General features: G+C 29.2%; 1 protein-coding gene across 3 annotated transcripts in view; it reads left to right on the top strand.

Moving 5' to 3' along the window:
- The window catches only part of LOC122269136 (cell adhesion molecule Dscam1), a 398009-nt gene that overhangs the window by 89631 nt on the left and 286313 nt on the right, over window positions 1-22065 (top strand). For all 3 annotated transcript variants that reach the window (XM_071184626.2, XM_071184624.2, XM_087154005.1), the window contains exon 2: window positions 11172-11492. In XM_071184626.2, the coding sequence (XP_071040727.2) occupies window positions 11172-11492 (321 nt within the window). The remainder of the gene's footprint in view (window positions 1-11171; window positions 11493-22065) is intronic.

The following is a 22065-nucleotide window of genomic DNA, read 5'->3' as shown; positions in this document are numbered from 1 at the left end:
AATGGGGTTAATAAATTTTAATTAAGAGGCCATATTTTTTATTGTAAAAATAGAATATTCATCTTCTATTTTATATATATATATATATATATATATATATATATATATATATATATATATATATATATATATATATATATATATATATATATATATATATATATATATATATATATATATATATATATATATATATATATATATATATATATATATATATATATATATATATATATATATATGTTTATATATACATATGTAAAATAAAAATAAATAAAAAAACTCAAACTTTAGCCAATATAATAGTTATAGACTTTTTCCAGGAAAAATTTTTTGACACAATTTTTTTCATTCTGCTAATATTTCAAATTTTAGAGCGAAATTATATATTTATAAAAGGAACGCCATTTATGTAAATTAATTTTTAAAAGATTGCGAAAAAACCATCAACAATTAAACTGAAATTTTAAATTAAAGAAAACAAAAACCCTTATAAGTTAAGTAACCTTTGATTTACACATAAGTCCTTAATTTATTCATCTTAGCTATTTCAACATGAAAGCTAAGTACTTAGTCAATACTGAATTCAAATTATAATTTTGATGATTCAAAATTATAATTTTGAAAGCAGATTTCAAATTTTGAAAATTCTAAGTTATAATTATAATTTCAGAAAAACAACTAGAATTTTGAGTTACTTGATTTGGAATCTCGAAATAAATAAATAAATATTGCCTGAAAATATGAATAAACCTATCACATATTATCATGTGAGTCACCTGAATCAATAAATAATTTATAAATAGTTAGTTTTTATGCTATCTTTCTATAAGATAAAAAATATTTAGTTAAGAAAACAACATATTTTTTATTTAAAACAACGCTTAAAATTTGCAACAAAGCTTCTTTTAATCCAAATATTTTTTTTATAAAACATTTATACTTCAGAAACAATAATAATAAAAAATAATACAATAAAAAGCTTTTGATCTAACAATAGATTTTTTAAAGTTCAAAAGTGCTATTGTCATACTTAAGAAAAATTCTGGTAAAATTACCATACTTATCCCATTAACATTTCTGGTAAAATAAAAATTATTAAAAAAAAATTCTGGTTACTGAAACCTTTTTTTACCTAATGCATCTGTAGGGCAGATTTGTTGGCTACTCTTTCAGGGGCACCATTTTAGGTGGACCAACATTGCTTCCACAGTAAGGACAGATAGTACAAATAATGAAAGAACATCCATGCCTTATCCGGTATGCGAACCTATAGGACTTTTCTCTGGTTAATGAAACCAAAATATACAATATTTAAACCATTCATTTGGTAATTTTTTTTATTCTTATAATGACAAATAAATTTAACCAAACAAATCGTTTCTTTGCCAGGCTCTAAGGTATCATATCAAAACTATCAAAATTTTCCACTTTCGCCAAATTTTATCACAGATTATGAAATTATATTTTATTGTTAATTGTTATTTAAATCATTACCACTTTGGTAAAAATTACCGAATTTTTCCCTGGTTCTTTGTGGGGTCCCAATAGAGTCAGAAATATGGTATAAGTTACCATATTCGGGTAGTTTTGACCACAGTTTTTTTTCTTTGTACAAGAATTAAGAGATTAAAAATACTCGAAATATGTCTGTCGAATTGTTCAAGAGTAACATAAATATAAATCTATCAATCTGTTAAAAATTGCGGATCGTGCTAAGTTGAGTTACTAAAATTCAATGATTAAGACAAAAGTTTCACACAGGATTTTAATTTTCATAATTTTAACCATTATGTTTTTATTTTGAATACAGTTGATATTTACACGATTTTCTCCGACTATACTAAAGAAATATATACCAAAGTAGTACATTGCTGTCGACTATACTAAATTTGTTTGCATCGTTATCGTGTACACGATTTCGAAACATGTTTATATTTTGTCCAAAGTATTGCAAAGGTGTGTTTGAATAACTCCCAAATCTGCATAGCAAAGCATAAATACCAAAACAATTCCATATCAATCAATAGCCTTTCAAACAGTCTTCAATTAATCTTAATATCCCAACTTGCCTTCCAGCTGCTACCATTATTAAGTTTAGGGAAGATTTAGCCCTCTCTTCAGAGAGACCTGAATTCTAAGCATTCTAATTCAAAATAAACCTCTCCTCTTGTAGGATCAGAACTAATTAAAGGGCGATGCTGAGTTCTACCAGTTGTTATAGTCATAGAAATTTCAGGCTTCAAACCCCCCAGGACATCAACCAGATCGATATGCATTTGCGCCTAGGCTGATTAGAATGATGATGATGATAGCTAAAGTTTGAGCTACTTGGTCAACCTGGTATTACTCGTGTTGCCAGGTTACAAACAAAGCATGCAAGTTTTGACGACTACCGGCCATGAAAGCCAATCTTAAACTATTGCTACAGTTGCCACGATCCGATGACTGGGTGGATAAGAATATGAAAGAGATTATTTTCCAGTTAAATTCCAACCAACCGTGAATCTTTACGAGTTTCAAAGCTTCCGAAATTTCATTAAATTGTTCTATTTTAGAGCTGTGATTGATTGATTTACAACAGCTGCACGTCTTTTATGAATCCGTAAATTGTCGCTGGTCGCCTCACAATGATGCATATCTAGCGTGTAATTTGTATTTAAAATGCTTTTAGAACATTTTTCAATAAGCAGTGTCTTGAAATTTTGGAAAATAATTCATTTATAAATAGTGAGTGCTTATTAATAGCAGTAAGTAAAAGTAATTTTATAAAGCTTATTCTTAAAAATATAATCATTTGAGAAATAAATGAATGTGTCCCATTTTTTCTGACAGATTTTAAAGAATTAGATCAGTTGACGCATCGGAAGAATAAATAAAATAAGCGCATAACTTAATTTATGTGTTTATTTTAAACAGAAGCCGAAGTAATTGATAGTAAATTTAATTCCAAAAATGTTTATTCTTTTTTTTTTCGAAATTCACATTAAGTCTAATATTTTTGTTTTGAACAGGAAAAAGTATTTAAGAATAATTAATATTGATCATTCCTTGTTACATCAAGTTTTATGATGAATTTAACTTTTCAATTTCCAATATTTATTCTTCAAAAATTATTAATATTTCCAAGGCGTATTTATTCTATTATTATTTATTCCATTATTATTATCAAGTTAAACAATTAGATCATTCTAAGCGAAGGAAAAATAAAAATTAGTTTTCATAAAACAATCAAAAATTTATATTCTATATTTAAAAATGTGACATTTAATTTCTTAGTTTTTCAAACAATTGAATTTAAATTGAATTGAACAATAAAATGCTTCAGAGACCAAATATTTACTTCCACAATGAACACTGTCAAAAATTTAGGATCAAATTGTGGTAAAAAGTACAGGAAACCCGGATTGCAGAGTCTGTGAAATCCATTTTTATCGAAAGATTTTGTTAGCGCAATTTTTACAGTAATGTTTATTTAATTACAGTTATTCAGTGATATTGTAGTTATTATTAGTGAAGAACCTATAGATAATTAGTAAATATTACTATAAAAATTTTACAGTAATGTTTATTTAATTACAGTGATCCAGTGATATTATAGTAAATAGTACAGTAAAAACGATGGAATTATCAGATTTTACGTTAAAAATTAATGTTACCGAGAAAAATTTTGACAAGGCGAGTGTCGGTACATTTATCCTTAATTTGATCCGAAATTTCTTACAGTGAGCGGAAAAATAAAGTTTTTTCTCGTATAACGTAATGAAATAAATGAGATTTCCATCAAAACTACTTTACAATTTTTCCATTTTCGATTTTTCATTTTAATTTCCGAAAACTATAATTTTTTTCCCAAAACAATTTCTCATACAACATTCTAAATCGAAGCATATGATTCGGTGATCGATATTTCGAGAAAAGAAAAGCACATTCATTACAATTGATTCTCCAATTTAAATTTTCTCGAAACAGTCATCCCCTAGCATTTGAAATAAAAATCAAAAAGTGTGAAAAGAATTTCAGAAAAAATGCATCTCCTATAACTTCCGCCTTTCATACAAATACCATATTACTACTCATTTGGCTTAACCGTCCTTTGAGAACTCGAGCCTGCCTGAGGATAAGTCTTCATTCTTAGTGGTTCTGAGTTCTTTATTCTTCATGGTTCATGGTTCAAGTTCTTTATATTGATCTTTTTCAGGTTCTCTTCAAAATTCTCTAACATTCTTTCCTTAGTTTCTCACATGGTCTAGAGCCACCAGGTTTTAAATTTTGGACATTTTTCTTGAATCCTTACTTTTTTTCAGAACAAATATGTATTTTTTTCCTCAAAAAACAATAAAAAAAACTATCCAACAAAGGTTAAGGTATACTTTTGCTGTATAGACTAAAGTAAAAAACAACTTGAATAAAGCACAAACGAAAGTACATTTGTGTTTTATTCACGTCATTTTTGCTTTAAAAATTTTATTATTTATAGCTTAAAATTTTAACTTTAATCCTTTGACACAAATGAGACACCATAGTCTTTTTTATATATATTTTTTCTGACTCTCTATTTACAAGTAAAAATACATTTTGGTATTTTTTAATTATAAAAAGAAAAGTATAATTGTCATAAAAAAGTCTGTTAGAATTTTAAAATTATCGAAAAAAAAGTTAGTTTGAAACTTTCATTCATTCTTATTGAAACTTTTATTCATTCTCAAGTTTTTCAATAATTAATTTTGGAAATTAAAGAAGTTTCAATAAGGAATTACTTAGTTTTCTTAGATCTTAGACTGTTTCACTTAGATCTAAATAAGTTCAAATTTGAAAAATTATTGCTTGGTAGTAAGTCATGTTTGAAAAATTATATCTTTAACACAAAGAGTGACACCGGAGACCAATGCTGTATTTCATAACTAAGGCCCGGATTTTGATGACATTTGCATTTTTTTTGCCTTTTTTGCATTTTTGGACATTTGTCCTTTAGAGCATTTTTTGAGATTTATAGGGCACTTTCTTTAAAATTTTGGGGCGTATTTTGCATTTTAAAGCATTTTTTAAATTTTTTGTTAAATTTTTCTAATTTGTATTATTTTTTATAATTTTTTATTATTACACTGGCTTCCAAACAATGAAGAAAATTTCTAGGATATTAACAGGTGAAGCAACATCTTTTCAAATTGAAGAAGAATTGTCAGTAAGTGTGACCGTCCTTTTCAAGTACGCACCAATAACATCGGTAGACGTTGAAAGAAGCTTCTCCTGGTATAAAAATTTGCTTTCAGTCAAGAGACGCTCGTTCACATTTCAAAATATTAAAAAAAAAATTTAATAATCCACTGTAATTCTGAAAATGAAAATGTTTTGAAGTCAATATATTTTCCTTTTTTTTGTTATTTTTGGATATAAAACATATTTGTCAAACTTTAATGAACGTAGAACAAGTATTGCATTGCTTTATATTTTTTGAAACGACTCATAATAATTTTAAAGAGTAAAACATTGCTTTAGCTCAATATTTTTACTTCTATTTAAATCATGTCATAAGGCATTTTTAGCGCAATTTTCGCATTTTAAGAGCATTTTTTGCAGTTCATAAGGGCATTTTTTGCACTTTTTAAGGGCATTAATTGAGATTTTTTAGGTCATCAAAATCCGGGCTCTATTCATAACCAAAATTATTAAAATGCTAATTATAATATTTTTTCACTTATTTTGACCTAAATTAATCCAAAAAAATTAAAAATATGTTTAATGAAAATTTTGCTTCAAAGGGTAAAGCATTCATTGCTAAAACTCACAAATTTTCAGAATTTCCAATATATGCCTAATAAAATACCTTTTATACATGCCTAATAAAATACCTTTTTGGCTAAATTTAAACTTTAACGATGCGCAGCCCACAAAATAAAAAGTGGACCACCCTAAATAACTTTTGATCTAACTATCCTATCTTCTTGTTCAAGGACTCAAAATTTTTGAATCGAAGAGGTGAGCTCAAATATGTTAATTAATTAATGCAGACGATAAAGTAAGAAATCAGATACAAAAACGTACTTTTTCTGAATAGACGTACCTTTTTTTCAATGAATTCGGATTTCTGACCCCAAAAATATAGGAGGTAGCCGCAATCTAAAAACTATGGTCCCCATAGTTTGGTCAAGAGAGCGATCAAGCGTTTGAACCCCTTAATATTAATTTTACTTTCTGCGTATTTCTCCAAATCTAGAGAACTTTTTAAGCAAATGAATTGAAATTTTTTTAACACAATTATAAAATTCGTTTATACAAAAAAAATTCTATGCAAAAGTAAATTTTAGTAAATATTTTTTTTATTATTTTATAAAATAATAGTCGAAAAATTTTTAAATTGTAAAGTATACAGTTTTTCCTGCATAATTTAGATAATTTACATGACAAATCATAAAATTTGAGTGAAATCGGGTGAATAGTTTTTGAGAAATCGGATTTTAAAAAAGTCCTTGTTTTAAAACTCAAATTCTCCAGGAAATATTCCACCGATTTCGCTCAAGCTCTGAATTTCGCCATGTATAATTAAATATTTTAAAATGAGGTAAAAAATTCTATACCTCACAACTCAAAAATTTCCCGACTATTATTTAATAAAATAATAAAAATAACAAACACTTGCTAAAATTAATTTTATGAATGGAATTCAATTTAGATTAATTATTTTTATAATTGTGTGCAAAAGTTTTTCCATTCTCTTAAAAAGATCTCGAGATATGGCGAAATATTCAAAAGGTAAAATTAACATTAATGGGTTCAAACTTTGGACAGCTCTCCTAACCAAACAATGCTGACCACATTTTCCAGATTGCGGCTAACCCTTGTATTTTGAGGTTCAGAAATCTAAATTAATCGAGAAATAGATATGTTTATTCAGAGAAAGTGCGTTTTTGTGTTTGATTTCGTATCCTAAAATATCTTCTGCACTAATTAATTATCATATTTGAGATCAAACTCTCGATCCATTAAGAATGAATTCCAAAACATGAAGATTCGATCATAAAATCGAAAGTTATTCAGTGTGGTCGGTTTCTTTTTTTTTTCCTTCCTTTTTTGGCTCTCTGTATATGCATATAATAATTTTTCATGTATAAGGTATATGTATGATAGAAATGCAAAGGTTTTTATCGAGATTACTTTTCCACTTTTTCATTTTCAATTTGATACTTTATTTTCAGGAAACTATGAAAATATTTCCAAAGCAATTTCTTTCACAACATTCTAACCCAAGATATACGATTCGGTAATCAACATTTCAGAAAGAAGAAAGGGGAAAAAAAATTTCCCCATTTCTCTTTGAGAGAAGAAGAAACACTGTCATTAGACTTCTTCAGCAGAAACTTCAAATCAATATATATTCTCCAGTTTCAATTTTCTCAAGGCAGACATCACCTAGCATTTGGAAATAAAAATCAAAACAGTGTGACAAAATATTCAGAAAAACTCCGTATTTTTCAAGTCCCGTGTAACAACCGCCTTCTTGGGAAAACAAATACCATCTGCCGAACAAAGGGTATGCGTAAAAAACACAGATGGCACCCGTAAACCAAGAATTTTTTCGTTAAAGTATTAGATAAAAGTATAAAAATAGAAGAATCAAAAAGAAAAGACAACGGAGTATCGACGAAGAACTGTCAAAGGAAGTGTTATTTGTGGGAATTTTAATCCCTCAGCTCTGGCAAAGAGTAAAAAGAATTCGGTTTTGTATTTTGTTTCCTTTTTTGTATTTTATTTCATTGCAGCATCAACTATTCCTTTAATACGTTTTATCGACATTTTTGTAAAAGTAGAGAAGTTTTTTTTTCCTGCTAAGTTTGCTGTTTCCGTCCTCTCTGATCTCACCGATTATTTACCGTTTTTTGTTCTTTTTTTTTTTTTTTTCAAATTTAACTTTGACTTTGGAATCTTTTGGATTCAAAGGATACTATTACTTTTTATTTTGGTTTAAAGACATCCTGTAATTTTGTTAATGGATTTTTTTTATCCGAAAAGAAATCAAATATTGTTTGCTTGAGAAGAATTAAATTAAAAAGAACTTTTATCGTATGAACTTTTCAGAAAATTGAAACAGATTTTAAATCTTTGAATTTATTAGGTATTATAAAAATAACGAATTTTTGAATTTGTGTTCATTTAAAAAGAAACGAAAAACCTTAAATATCAAAGCATTATTATCTGTTTTATATATCGCTAAGAAATTATAGAATTTAATTGTCCTACTTATAGTCAAAACAACGTTCTATATAGAATGATTAAAATTTGACACCATATTATGAAATGAATAATATCTTATACTTTACCTGAGCATTTTATACTATAAAAGAAAACAAAGAAGAATCTACACGAAGAGCCATTACATTAGGACCACCCTGCTAATAACATGTAGGACCACCTTTAGAACTCAAAACTGCTAGCACCCACCATGGCATTGATTCCACAAGGTGCTGATAGGTAGTCTGAGGTATCTGGTACCAAGCGCTCACCAACTGGTCCTGCAATTCCCTCACATTGCGAGAGGGTAACATGGCAGCACGAATTTGGTTTTCCAAATAGGACCGAAAATGCTCTATTGGATTAAGGTTAGGTGAATTTGGGGGCCAAGACATGACTTGAAAGTCACCGGAATGTTCATCGAACCAATCTATGACGATTCGACCCTTATGACATGGTGCATTATCGTGTTGGTAAACACCATCCCCTGCAGGAAAAAACTGTTGCCATGAATGGGTGAACCTGGTCTGCAACTATGCTCAAGTAGCTTACAGACGTCAGGGATTGTTCTATGAGGACTATGGGTCCTAATGTGCCCCATGAAAACATTGTTCTGGGGCGAGAAAACATGAAAACCTGGCCGAGTCCATTGTTATGGATGGAGGGTGGTCATAATGTAATGGTGTATAATATGTAAGCAATATATAATGTATGTTTTTCTGCAGATTATAATAGATAATGCTCTATAGTATTCAGAATGGTGCTATAATAGTTATATACAGGCTGCCAACTCTGCATTATCACACACTATAAAAATTTCAGATCAAATTACGGTAAAACGCTCGAGCACTCTGAGTGAAACAACCATAAAATCCACTAAAAGAATTAATGTCCGCACTACAAGGCTCATATCGATTCGTGTCAAATTATTATGTTCTGGAACATTTTATTTCACTCTTTCCTCTTCTACCCCATATCATATTTGTCATAGAAACACTTAAACCACATGTTTCCACCAGTTGATGCTGTAAGTAGTCTTATATTGTAGTGTACCACTTTACTATTCCGGGACACTCTTTGCATCTGAGTTGTTGCAATTACTCTATAGGTATTAGGAACGTTACACTGTAAAAAGAAATCTTGCAAAAATTGCGTACTTAATAATGATGTGATTTCTGGTAATAAAAAGTTTAAAAAAATGAGAAAATATAGTGGAGGAGTACATATGCAAGTAAAAAAGAAAATATCAAAAACATTTCAGCTATTCATAGAGTAATTTTTTTATTCATATGGTTAAAGATTAACCATATGAATAGAAAATTTTTTAACAAACCATGACCCAACAGACATAATAGACCCAATAGACATGACATAACAGAACCAAATTTCAACAATCCATGGAAATTTTAAGAGATATTTATTTCGTTTCCATCTGCAGACCAGTGGAATTTGTGCTTGCGGTGATGCTGATGAAGATGCTGAACATATTCTTCTTCACTGTAGTCTGTATGCGAGTGCCCGAATGAATTTAAAGACTGATTTGAGACGTCTTTCAATTTGTTGGCCACCTGTCTTATCAGAACTGGTCAAAAGTATTGAAAGTCTTGCGGCCTTGCGGAATTTTGTTTTTAATGTAAATTTGTAAATTTTTCTCCTTTTGTTTTCTACTGTAAGCCTCATGCTATACTTTGTGGTGCATGAGGAGTTTTAAGTCGTTTAAATAAAAAAAAGAGAAAAAAAATATGGTTAAAGATTCACTGAAAAGTGTTGTTTTTAAAATTATAGTTCATATTATCTCATATTTAGTTAAAAAATGCAAACTGAAAATAAATTTTACTGAATAAATCGATTTTATGTAATAATGTAATAATTTAATAATGTAATAAATGTAATAATTTTACATGATAGCTTAGCTAAGCTATCATGTAAAATTATTACATTTTGCCACATTTACCAAAGTTTGTCTCACAATATAAAAGCATATTGCGCTGTTAATTTTAATAAACTCATTATTAAAGAGCTCAGGTAAAAATTATACAGGTTTTTCGTGTTCTTATAGAACGAGAAACATGGTAAATTTTGTCATAATCTAATAGTTCTGACCATGCTTCCTTTCTATACAGATAGTATATGCTAAGCCTTTTGCTACTTTATTTTGTTATAATGTATAAGATACTTTAATATCGATTATCAAATTGACTGATTATCAAATTTGAATGTATGGTGTATTAAATTTTACCACATTTACCTAAGTTTGTCTCACAATATAAAAGCATATTGTGTTGTTAATTTTACTAAACTCATTATTAAAGAGCTCAGGTAAAAATTACCCAGGTTTTTCGTGTTTTTATAGAACGAGAAACATGGTAAATTTTGTCATAATCTAATAGTTCTGACCATGCTTCCTTTCTATACAGATAGTATATGCGAAGCCTTTTATTACTTTATCTTGTTATAATGTATAAGATACTTTAATATCGATTATCTAATTGACTGATTATCAAATTTGAATGTATCGTGTATTAAATTTTACCACATTTATCTAAGTTTGTCTCACAATTTAAAAGCATATTGTGTTGTTAATTTTACCAAACATATTATTAAAGCGCTGAGGTAAAAATTATCGGGTTTTTTTGTTGTATTTTTATAGAACGAGAAACATGGTAAATTTTGTCATCATCTGATAGTTCTGACCATGCTCCTTTTCTCAGTGTAAAATACAGATAACGTATGCTTAGCCTTATATTACTTAATATTATTATAATGTATAAGATACTTTAATATCGATTATCAAATTGACTGAATATGAAATTTGGATCTGTAGTGTATAATCAAAACATAATTTACAATTTTAAATAGTTTTTTTTTTTAATGTATAGTTTGTTTCTTTAGAAATGTTGAAATATTTCGGAAATGCTAATTTTTAAATTGTGTCTTTCCAGTCGTAATATCTAGTGCAGAGAGAAGAGGACCCTATTTCGCAGTCGAACCAGATGCCAAAGTGGAATTTATGAACTCCACAGGAGCGGCTATTGCTTGTTCTTGTCAAGGCAATCCAACACCTCAGGTGACTTGGATCAAGAAAGATGGAACACCTCTGTCAGATATCACTGGACTTAGGCATACTAGACCTGATGGAACATTAGTCTTCCCACCATTTAGAGCTGAGGAATATAGACAGGATGTACACGCAGCTGTATACCGATGTGTAGCCAGAAATGTTGTAGGAACCATTGCGAGCAGAGACGTTCATATAAGAGCAGGTAAATTTGATGAATTTTATACTTCCTCATACATAAAGAATTACATTGATAAATTGTCTAAGATCTAAGGAATTGATAAATTATCTAAGTGATATTTTATCGAATTTGAGTAAATAATCCTTCCAGTTTATTCATTGACATCAGTAAAGAGTATAGCTTTTTTTTTTTTTTTTTTTTTTTTTTTAAATTTCCAATGAGCTACACAATCGGTCTTGCCGATGAGCAGACCTAGTGCGTTCTCCAGAGGTGGTATCCACTCTTTCAGGACCACCACAATGGGTGAGATACCGTTGGTCATGTTAATTTGGACATCTAGTTTCTGCCACACTAGATGGCAGCACCGAGACTCTATTTGGATGCTAAAGTGCACTGGGAATTTAATTTTGCCGGAAATGCCAAGAGCCAATGAGGCACTCCAGGGATCTTTCACATGCCGCATAATCATACGACATGGACGCTGAGGATTTTCTGCTTCCCAAAAATCCGGTGTCTGGGCCGGGGATCGAACCCGCAGACTTGGGCTCAGAAGGCCGAGTAAGAGTATAGTTTGCCTTTATTTCAGGTACACTGTTAAAATTTTCACTCTAAAATTATGGTAAAATAACTGGCAGCTGTCTGTCCTTCCGATTAACCGTAAAGTTTACTGTAAAGAACATTTTTTTCCTTTATGGTTTTGAAACCATTTACAAAAAGTATGGTTATAAAACCATGAATAATAAACTATAGGGTTTTTTAACCATTTACAACTAGCATTTTTCAAAAACGTAAAAAAAATTTACAAACATTTAATTATTTAACTAGACGTAGGAGCTCTGCTTTTCGTAAGGTAATGGGCATTGGAGAGTGCCGGACACTGGAAATTCTTCATGTTTTGAAGGAAATTAAGGAATTATTGTGGTGTCAACACTAGGACTTGAACTCCAGTTCTGCCGGTCATGAGATCGACTGATAAGCCGGCTATGATATGTACGCAGTTGCAAAGATCTAAGTAGCATCATTAGGTGGTTCTAGTGGGTGCGATAAAATTCTGGTTGTTTAACCGTATTAGGTGAAATTAGTTAACAAACAGTTTTTCTCAAACTTACCAGTTTGATAACCATTTTATTTATGGTTATTTGACTGCTTTGATTAAGTATGGTAAAATAACCATTCAATAAATTGTTATTTAACCATTTTTTCCGAGAAATTTCTAACAGTGTAAGTAAGCTTCAAATTGGTGAAATCTGTAAAGCCAGAATACTTATTTAACGTATGCTTGTCTCGTAGAAATCACATATTTGCAGTTTTAATTTACCCCTAGAAGATAGGTTTTTAAAGATACCCGTCGACTGTTTATTTATAAATACACATAAGTCTTTCTTCCACTATCAACGCAGCCAGCGGCTGTCACTTGGATCTTCATACACTGCAATGTATAGAACAAGAAGAAAAAAATTATGGTGAAATAAAACAAAATATTAGTTACTTTCCCGGTATAATTCATTTTTTTCTTCAAAAATATCAAATATAGCCTTCATGTACTCAGCTCTTCATTTACGTCTTAACTTACATTCATTTAGTAATTATGTTCAAGTGATATATACATTACTAAAATTTCAGTAGTCTAACCATAAAATTGCGTAGCTTTTAAGTGTGAAACTGAAGGAGGGTTTTACACTCCAGCAAGCTTTAGCAAAAATCTTTTTTTCAAATACATTACTTTTCTTTTTAATTATGTTGGGTGAAAGTTGACTTTTCAGTGAAAAAAAACAACTGTATAAGAAAATCTTATTATCAACTTCCCAGTCAGTTTAAAAATTTACCATCAAGTTGAAATATTCAGTGAAAATTAATTTTATTTAAACTGTTTAACATGATACAACAGCTGAAAAATTTGACAAATTAATGTTGCAATTTATTTTTACCATGTTTCTAAGAGCACTGCTGACATTCTTCAAGATATAACAGATACTGTCTAAAATTGAAGCTTTGGTAACCCATTTTAGGCTAAGCATTTTCGGTTAAGAAATTTAATAAAAGTTGGTATTATTTTCATTGAAACATTCTTAAATTACATTAATTAAGACTCAAGAAAAGTTTTTTGTATTTAAAGTAATATTTAAAAAAATGAAATCGGGTATATCTGCAACATTGACTGATTCAATGGACAAACCATTTAGTTGATCACTGTTTTTTTTAATAAAATTTGTTTGATTTCCGATTTATTTACAGGACTTGAAACATTGATTCATCATAAAAACGTATGATTATTTTCAATTGGAGTAATCATATAGATTTTCAAAAAGTCGAATTCGTTAATAACCGTTTCAAATTTTAAAACAAATTTAGTGTATTTCAAAAATTTCTCAACAGATATTGCTTACTACAGTTGAATTACAAATATTTTTACTAATAATTTTAGAGCCCTTGAAAAAACATAAATATAAAATAAGTGAAAAATATACCTTTATAATATCTTTGGTAGAAAATGAGTTAAAGATAATATTGCTATGCACCTAATATTTTTCAAAACAATGGCCTACTTAATATTTACACTAGAAAGTATCTCATAACCTGTTTATAGGTAACATTTACATTTTCTTCACCTCTGTACTACCAGAATCAATCTTGAATCATAATCCTGTACATCAGTTTGTACACTGTTAGAATTTTTATTCTGAAATTACGGTAAAATAACCAGCAGCAGTCTGTCCATCCAATTAACCGTAAAGTTTACGGTAAAGAGCATTTTCCCTTTACGATTTTTAAACCATTTAAAACTGGTCTGCTAGTTAAAACGCATGAATACAAAACTATACCGTTTTTTTAACCATTCGCAATTAGCATGAAATTACTATACATTTTCATGTTAAACAGTTTTATGGTGCCGCCATCTATACTGAAGTAAAAGTATCAAATTCTAATAGTCCAGGATCACAAATTGGGGAATGCTGAACACTCGAAACACTTTAAGCGTTGAGGGGAATGGGAGAAATATCGTGATGTCAACGCTGGGACTTAAACCTCCGTTCATGAGATAGACAGATCAGCCCTCTCGGTTATAATATGTGCCCAGCTGCAAGGAGCTGAATAGCATCAAAGGGTGGGCCTAGTTGGTGTAATAGAAATTTGGTTTCTTAACCGTATTTGGTGCAAGCAGTTAACAAACGGTTTCTCTCACAGTTAACAGCATGAATGCCATCTTAAGTATAGTTATTTGATTGTTCTGTTTGAATATGGTAAAATAACAATTAAATAAATTGTTATTTAACCAATTTTTCCGAGAAATATCTAACAGTGTATGCTAAATATTACTTTAGGTTTACACAATCATTTCAAGTCGAATAATAGTGTTCGGTAATTCAGTTTTGGAAAGATTAAATTGCATAATCCATGCCACTTGATTAAAATTTCAGGAAACGACTTTAGATTAACGATTTAATTTCTTTTATTTTGTTCTTTTATCAACTTTAGCTTCATTTAGCTTGTCTTTCTTATTCAAGTAATATAGCATTGGCTAATACTATTTTAATTTACTAATCAGTAAAGCGAAATAGCTTTTACTTGATATAAAATTTAGAAAGCAGAAATAATAACTTTTTTTATTTATATTTTACTTATTCAACTAATGTATCATTAACTAAATATATTTTAAGTTACTAATCAGTAAGGAAAAATAACTTTACTTAACATAAAACTTTGAAGGAATCAATAACTGATGGGGATATGCATTAACTTTTTGTTGCACAAACCCAAATTTTCTACAAGATCCAACTGAAAGCGTAGTATTACATAAACTATTTAAAAATTCAAGTAAGAAATTCTCAATAGTGTAAACTCTACTCCATTTAAATTTATCTTATATAATGTATAAATGAGAAAAATTACTTTTTTTTGGAAATATGAAAATAATTACATTCCTTTCACGAATCTCATATCAACAAGGTTTTAATTAGGTTAGAAATATTAAAAATAAGTATTTACATGCCTGGCCTGCTGATGCAAATTTAAATTTAATATTTCCTTTAAAAATTTAATTAGTATATCTATTGAAATTCTGAGCATTAATTATGTAAACTTATTCGCAGAAGTAGTTCTTTTCAATAAAATTAAAAATAATCATTTTTAAAGTTGAAAATTTAATTATAATTTATTTTGAACAGAAAAATAGAGTTTAAAAATTTTAACCGAAGAATATTAGGAAATAATAAGTCTAGGGTATCTTAGTTTTACCAATAAAAGATTATGTAGTTTTAAATTTTCAATTAAATTTTTAATTGCTTCAAGCTCCATTGATATTTTTTTAATGTAAATAAATTTTTTTTTAATTTCCCCGCTAAAATGTTGACCGTAAAAAGTTTAAAAAAATGCCTTAAAATATTTTTTTTTATTTAAATATTGCTTTGTCAGTGTGTGTGCTTGTGTTAAAAAAGTGGCATATATTTCAAAACATGCTCGTCAAAAAAGAAATTGTTCAAAGTCCCGAGACATGTAAGAAAACTCCATAAGCTTATAGCTTTTTAGCTATAATTTATAATTCCTATGCTTATAATTTATTTTAGTTCAATTTAAAATGCTTTAATGAATCATAAAAGACGTATTAGACAAATTTTTAAGCTATTATTTAAGCCATTTTTAGCATAGCTGTCAAACTTTCAAGCGTTGAGATGATGCGTTAAAATTGTTCAGGCATACATTTTTAGAATATTTGGATACTTTTGTTTATTTCAATGCTCTGTACGGTATTATTTTTAACGTTTTTTTAACTTTTAGGCAATTTATTTCTACCTAAATTCATTTAAACTTTTAAACCAAACCTTACATATTAGTTTCTTAACATGTTCCTCGCAATTTACAATGATTATTTCTCCATCGATGCGTAACAATAAATTCTGTCCTTTTAGAATAAAAATTATCTCTAATTTAAAGTAATGCCTTTGATAAAATATTTATCAAGAACGAAAAAAAAAATTCGGAGTTGTTTTCAAGATTTGAAGGAAATAAATTACTTAAATGTGTCCACTTAAATAAAGTTTTTTTCAAAAAAATATCTCAAATCAATCCTTATTTGACCAATTAATCAATTTCCTCCATGCAGAAAAATGTTTTGATGAAATTTCTGCTCAGTATGATAATAACGTTTCTGATAAAAAATACCATAATTCTAGTAAAAAGAAATAAAAATATACTGTAGTTATAAACCATCCGTTTGGTAATTTTCCGTTCAGATTTTAGCGGTTTACCGTAAATTCTGGTTTACAATATTATAGTTCTTTTATTACCATACATTTAGTAAATAATACCAAACTAAAAAGCAAACTTAACTGAATAAATGGCTATCATGCCATGCTTTAAGAAATCATTATAAAATTACTAAGTTTTGTCACATTTACAAAATTTATTATATATTACAACACTATATCTTAACTGAAATCATTAGCAAAGCGCTTCGGTAAAAAATTACCAAGCTTTTGATGTTCCCATAGAGCCAGAAACACGGTAAATTAAACTGTGTTCAGGTAGTTTTGACCATGCTTTTATTTTTTTTTTAAGTGTAAGGAAACATCAAAGTAAAATATATGTTTTTTTAATTAATGTAGAAGTGAAATCCTTTATATTATAATATAAAATTTTCATTCAAAATTCACTCTCTTTTACGAGTTACCTACAAAAAAATTTAACGATGATGCTTCAAATCTCTTAAAATTAAATCCACCCTCTTTAACAAGAAACAAAAAGTAATTATTCTGAGAGTGTAGTGCAACCCAAAAAGGTGGAAAAAATGTTGCTTCCAACAGATATATATACATAAAAAACAGGATTCCACAGCAGTGTTCCTCCAGATGAGGTATAAAATGAGTTTTTTAAGCGTAAAATTGAGTTTTCTGGATTTTTATTCTCAATTCTGAAGACACTAACATTTTCTCCAGCCAACAACATTAACCGGTGAACGTGACCGCAGTCTAAATGAAGAATTTCCTAACCCGTGACTCGAAATTTATATGGGAATTTGATAGCTGTGAGAGTAAATGGCCCTATGATACCTTCTATGGGGTACCTATAGAAATACATTACAAGGAGGTTAATAACCCATTACCATCCCATGGGCATTTTCTTTCTCTCGTGACTTTTCGGTTAGCAAGAGACAATAATGTATCAAAGAAAATCTCCGTTGTGCGCCCTAGGATTTGGAAAAATGAATTTAAATTTAAAAGGATTTTTATAACAGCATTCTTGTTCTGAAATACAGATTTGACTGGCAGATAATTCTACGCATCGTATTTTTGTTTTTTTACTTATCAATGCACTTTTTTGAATGGCTTAAATATATTCATTTATCACATTCTCCTAAAGCATCTCTAATATTTCATAAAATGCTTGGTTACAATGTTTCTTTAAAACAATTATTTAAAATGTAAAGCATCTAGGTTTTCTATATAAAATTAATTACATATTCTTGCATTATATGTTTTTTTTTAACTCGTAAAGAATATTTTCCGAAATTTTGTATTGCATACTTAAGCATAGGAAAAATAGATAGCATGTCATTTCAAAATCTTAGACTTCGTATTTTTTCAAAACAATATATATCATGTTATTTTGAAATAATGAAGGCTATTTCTGAACAATGAATTAGTTTTCGAGTAATTTTCGCATTGAGTTTTATGCGTTATTACTTTGATTTAAGCAGCTTACAATTCAAGTGTTTTAATAAGAAAAAACACGATTAAACCAATCAGTATTTAAGCGAATAGAATAATGGTATTTGAGAATTAAGCAATAGCACACTGTAAAACATTCCGTATCAAATTACGGTAAGAAATATGGGCACTCAGAGTGCTGGTACTTTTTACCGTAAAATCCATTTTTGCCTGAACATGTTACGAAACAAAAAATCTGATATACCTTCATTTTTACAGTAATATTTGCAGTAAAATCGCTGAATCAGTCCAATTAAAAAAATATTTCTCTAAAAATCACGCTATAATATTTTACTTAAAAACGGATTTTACAACGAAATGGATTTTACGTATGGGGCATCAAAGTGACGATATTTTAAATTGTAATTTGAACCGCGATTTTTTACAGTGCATGCGTTTATTCAATTCAAAAAATTGAATATTTGTTTCCTGATCACTGCACAGTATTACATAAAAGGTTATTTTTCTAGATCCATTTACATAATATAGAAATTTTCAATAACTTTTTATTCTCATAGTTATTGAAATATTTCGAAAACTATTCCAACGTTAGTTTTGGAAATAACGCATAAAATCCGAATAAAATTCATAAAATGAATCAAGTGTATCTGTACATATGCACGACGCAGGCTATTAAATAATTGAAGAAAACAATTTTTAAACACTTAGCTGAAATCTTCATTATGTAATTTACAAGAACAAAAATTATTTTATATCAATGTACGCAAGTTAAACAGGGCTTTCCGTAAATGTGAATTTTTTTTAATCACTTTTAGCGGGGTTGTGATATGTTTAAGAAAAGTCTTTGCTTTAAAAAAGAATTAAATAAACAAAGCCGATCTCACTCAAATGGTATGATATAAAATTTATAATGGTGAGATATAAAATATTGTTAATCACTTTTTCGAAACTATGCTGGGTTTTAAAGTTAAAAAACATAATAGAAAATTACTTTTTTATAAGGCAAGATTGTCTTACTTTCAAATAAAAAAAAGGTAAAATTTTTTACAGACCCGAGTAGTTCTCCATTTTGAAAATTTAAATTTAAATTCACGACACTCCATTAAAATGAAGAATGTAAAATGAACATTTATTCTATCTATATTATATAAAACGCTAATACACGCTAATATAACGCTAATATAAACGCTAGGAATAACACAGCCTGTGACGTAGGCTATAGTATACCCAATTCAGATTCATGCACTAAAAACATGACAATATTTAATTTAAACTGTATTAGGAATAAATTAATTAATTGAAGTGAGAATGATTTAAAAGGCCGCTGTTGAATTGATATTTTTCTACTGGGAGGTACCATCATCATATCTGGCTAGACAGCCCAGGGTGGGCCAGTGCCTTTCTTTGAATTCGAATCCACTTCTCTCTACTTTTGACACTTGTTTGCCAGTTTTTCTCCTTTAGAGTAAGGAAATCAGTCTCAACTAAATCCAGCAATCTCAGCCTGGGTCTACCTCTTTTCCTGTTCGTTAGGGGTTTGTGTAACAGGATTTTTTTTTAAATTTGAGTCATCATTCCTTCTGAAAATGTGAGCTGCCCAGTTCATTCGATGTATTTTAATGAATTTCACAATATCTGGCTCTCTGTAGATTTTATACAGTTCAGTATTATATCGTCTTCTCCAGGAATTATTTATTTTTATCCCACCAAGGATGGCCCTCAAAACTTTTCTCTCAAAAATGGCAATTTTATTTTCACCAGCTTGAGTTAGGTTCCAGGTCTCAGAGCCATAGGTAAGTATTGGCCTAATTAATGTTTTATAGAGTAAAAGTTTTGTATTTTTTGATAAAAGAGAGGATTTGAAAAAACGTTTTAAAATATAAAAAGGGGAGCTACCTTAACGTCTAAAAAACGTTTAAGTGTTTGTATTGAATGCATTGAATTTTTTTTTATATTTCGCGTTTATTTATGCATTGAATTTTCACGCTTTAAAATGCAGAATATTAGTGAAGCAATATTTGATAATTTATTTTGCTAATATGTTTCTTATTTAGTTAATGTTTTGATTTTTTCACCATGTACAATCTAAATAGCTAATATATTTTTTTAAAAGCCAATAAGAACATTGGTAGAATTCTTCTACATAAGTACAATACTATGTCTTTGAGGATAATATATTATGTCTTTGTGCTAGAACATTGTGTTCATTGGCGAGCGAGCGCAGCGAGCCATGGTTCACGGCGTGAACCACATATGATTGCGTAGCAATTGGCGAGCGTTGGCGAGCGTTAGCGAGCAGGGGGCGGAGCCTCCTAGTAGTATTTAAATCATAAAAAATAGAAGAAGAAAATTTAAAAAAAAAATTTTTTTTTTGAGTGCTCCTCACACTATTGTATTGATATATTTTGCCTCGGGTAGATTGATACTATATTAGAAAGCACTCCTTTTTAGCGTATATAATCGTGGGAGCTGATGAAGAGATTATATCTTTCTTTTAAATTTTCTTTGTATCTTTTCATTTTTCTGTAATTTTTTCCACATTTTCTCTACTATTTTTACTTATTTCATGAGTTCTATTCAATTGCAGCTCATGCTCTCTTTTTTCTTTTTATCCTTTTTGTATTTATTTATTGCTCTCTCTCTCTATATATATATATATATATATATATTTTACCTATCGTAAGTACCACTTTAGCAAAAGTAATATTTTCAACTAATAATTTGAAATTTGAAATAAAAGGAGTTGGCAAAACCTCAGAAAATCAAAAGAAAAGAATAGAATTCTGTTTCAATATCAGACGCGTGTTTTTTCAATTTTGTTAAATGCGAAACATGAATCATCAATTCAATTTTCTTTCATAAATCCACTTTCCACCCGGCAATAAACATTTCTTAACATACCTCCGAAATACGATTTTGATGTCAGTACTTTTCGGTAAATGTCAATAATCATATATCACCACGCACCATCGCTAGCTTCTGAATCGAGTCTATTGGATAGATTGCGTACGACGAATAAAAACAAATTCACCTATTCGCCGAGTAACTACTACCAAAACAACCACACTTTATCTCCCGATGTCGTTTTTCGAGAAGAAAAAGAAACAAAACAAAAAAGAGCAGAGCTTCAAATAAGACGGCATAGAACGAAAATAATAGTACCACCTCTTTCAGAAACAAATAACAGGACGTTCTAGGACGATTTTGGAAACGTAGCCAGTCAGTTTACAAACGAAATGTTGAGCGAAGGAGAGGAATGGTAAAGGTTCTTTCGTTCTACGACGCTGGAACAGTTAAACTTCTGAGAAACAGCGCCATTTTCTTTTTTCTGTCGTTCCGCAAAACTCCCCCTCCCCCCTCTCCTGTTTGAAGATACACGTGAGGCCTTGTTTTTATGTGTTTTTACAGGGAAACGTTTGTGACATACTAGGGCGGATTTAAGGCTGGTCACGTATCCTTCGCAAAAGTGGAAAAAAAGGGTAAGGAACCATTGAATTCGAAGATGCAACCTGGAGGCACTATTGGTTTTCTTGCTTCTCTTTTCGTTCGAATATTTTTTTTCCTTATACGACAAGTAAAAAAGTTGGACAGTCGTGCTATATTGGTATTTTCGATGGCTGTTGTAAAATGACGTTTTAAGTTGTATTTGATTTTACCTTTCTGACGTCTTTTTTCTTATTTTGTTTGCTTGCTTCGCCTCATTTCTTTTAAAATGAGAGTTTAAGAGCGTTTTCCTGTTGGCATATTTTTATTTCTTGAAGTCAAAATAAATTAAATTTTGCTATCAAAATGCAAGCTTAAAGCAAAAATGCAATTTTTTATTAAATAATTCTAAAAAGTTTTGAATATCTAAATCAAGCATTTGCACAAAGAAATAGATGTTCTATTTAAAAATATGACTAAAATTAGTGTATTTTAATTTTCGAACTTGC

The sequence above is a fragment of the Parasteatoda tepidariorum genome, chromosome 10 (genome assembly GCF_982258835.1).
Source record: "Parasteatoda tepidariorum strain Cologne lab strain chromosome 10, Ptep-v5.0, whole genome shotgun sequence".
NCBI classification, from domain to species: Eukaryota; Metazoa; Arthropoda; class Arachnida; order Araneae; family Theridiidae; genus Parasteatoda; species Parasteatoda tepidariorum.
This window is presented reverse-complemented; position numbering and strand designations above follow the sequence as displayed.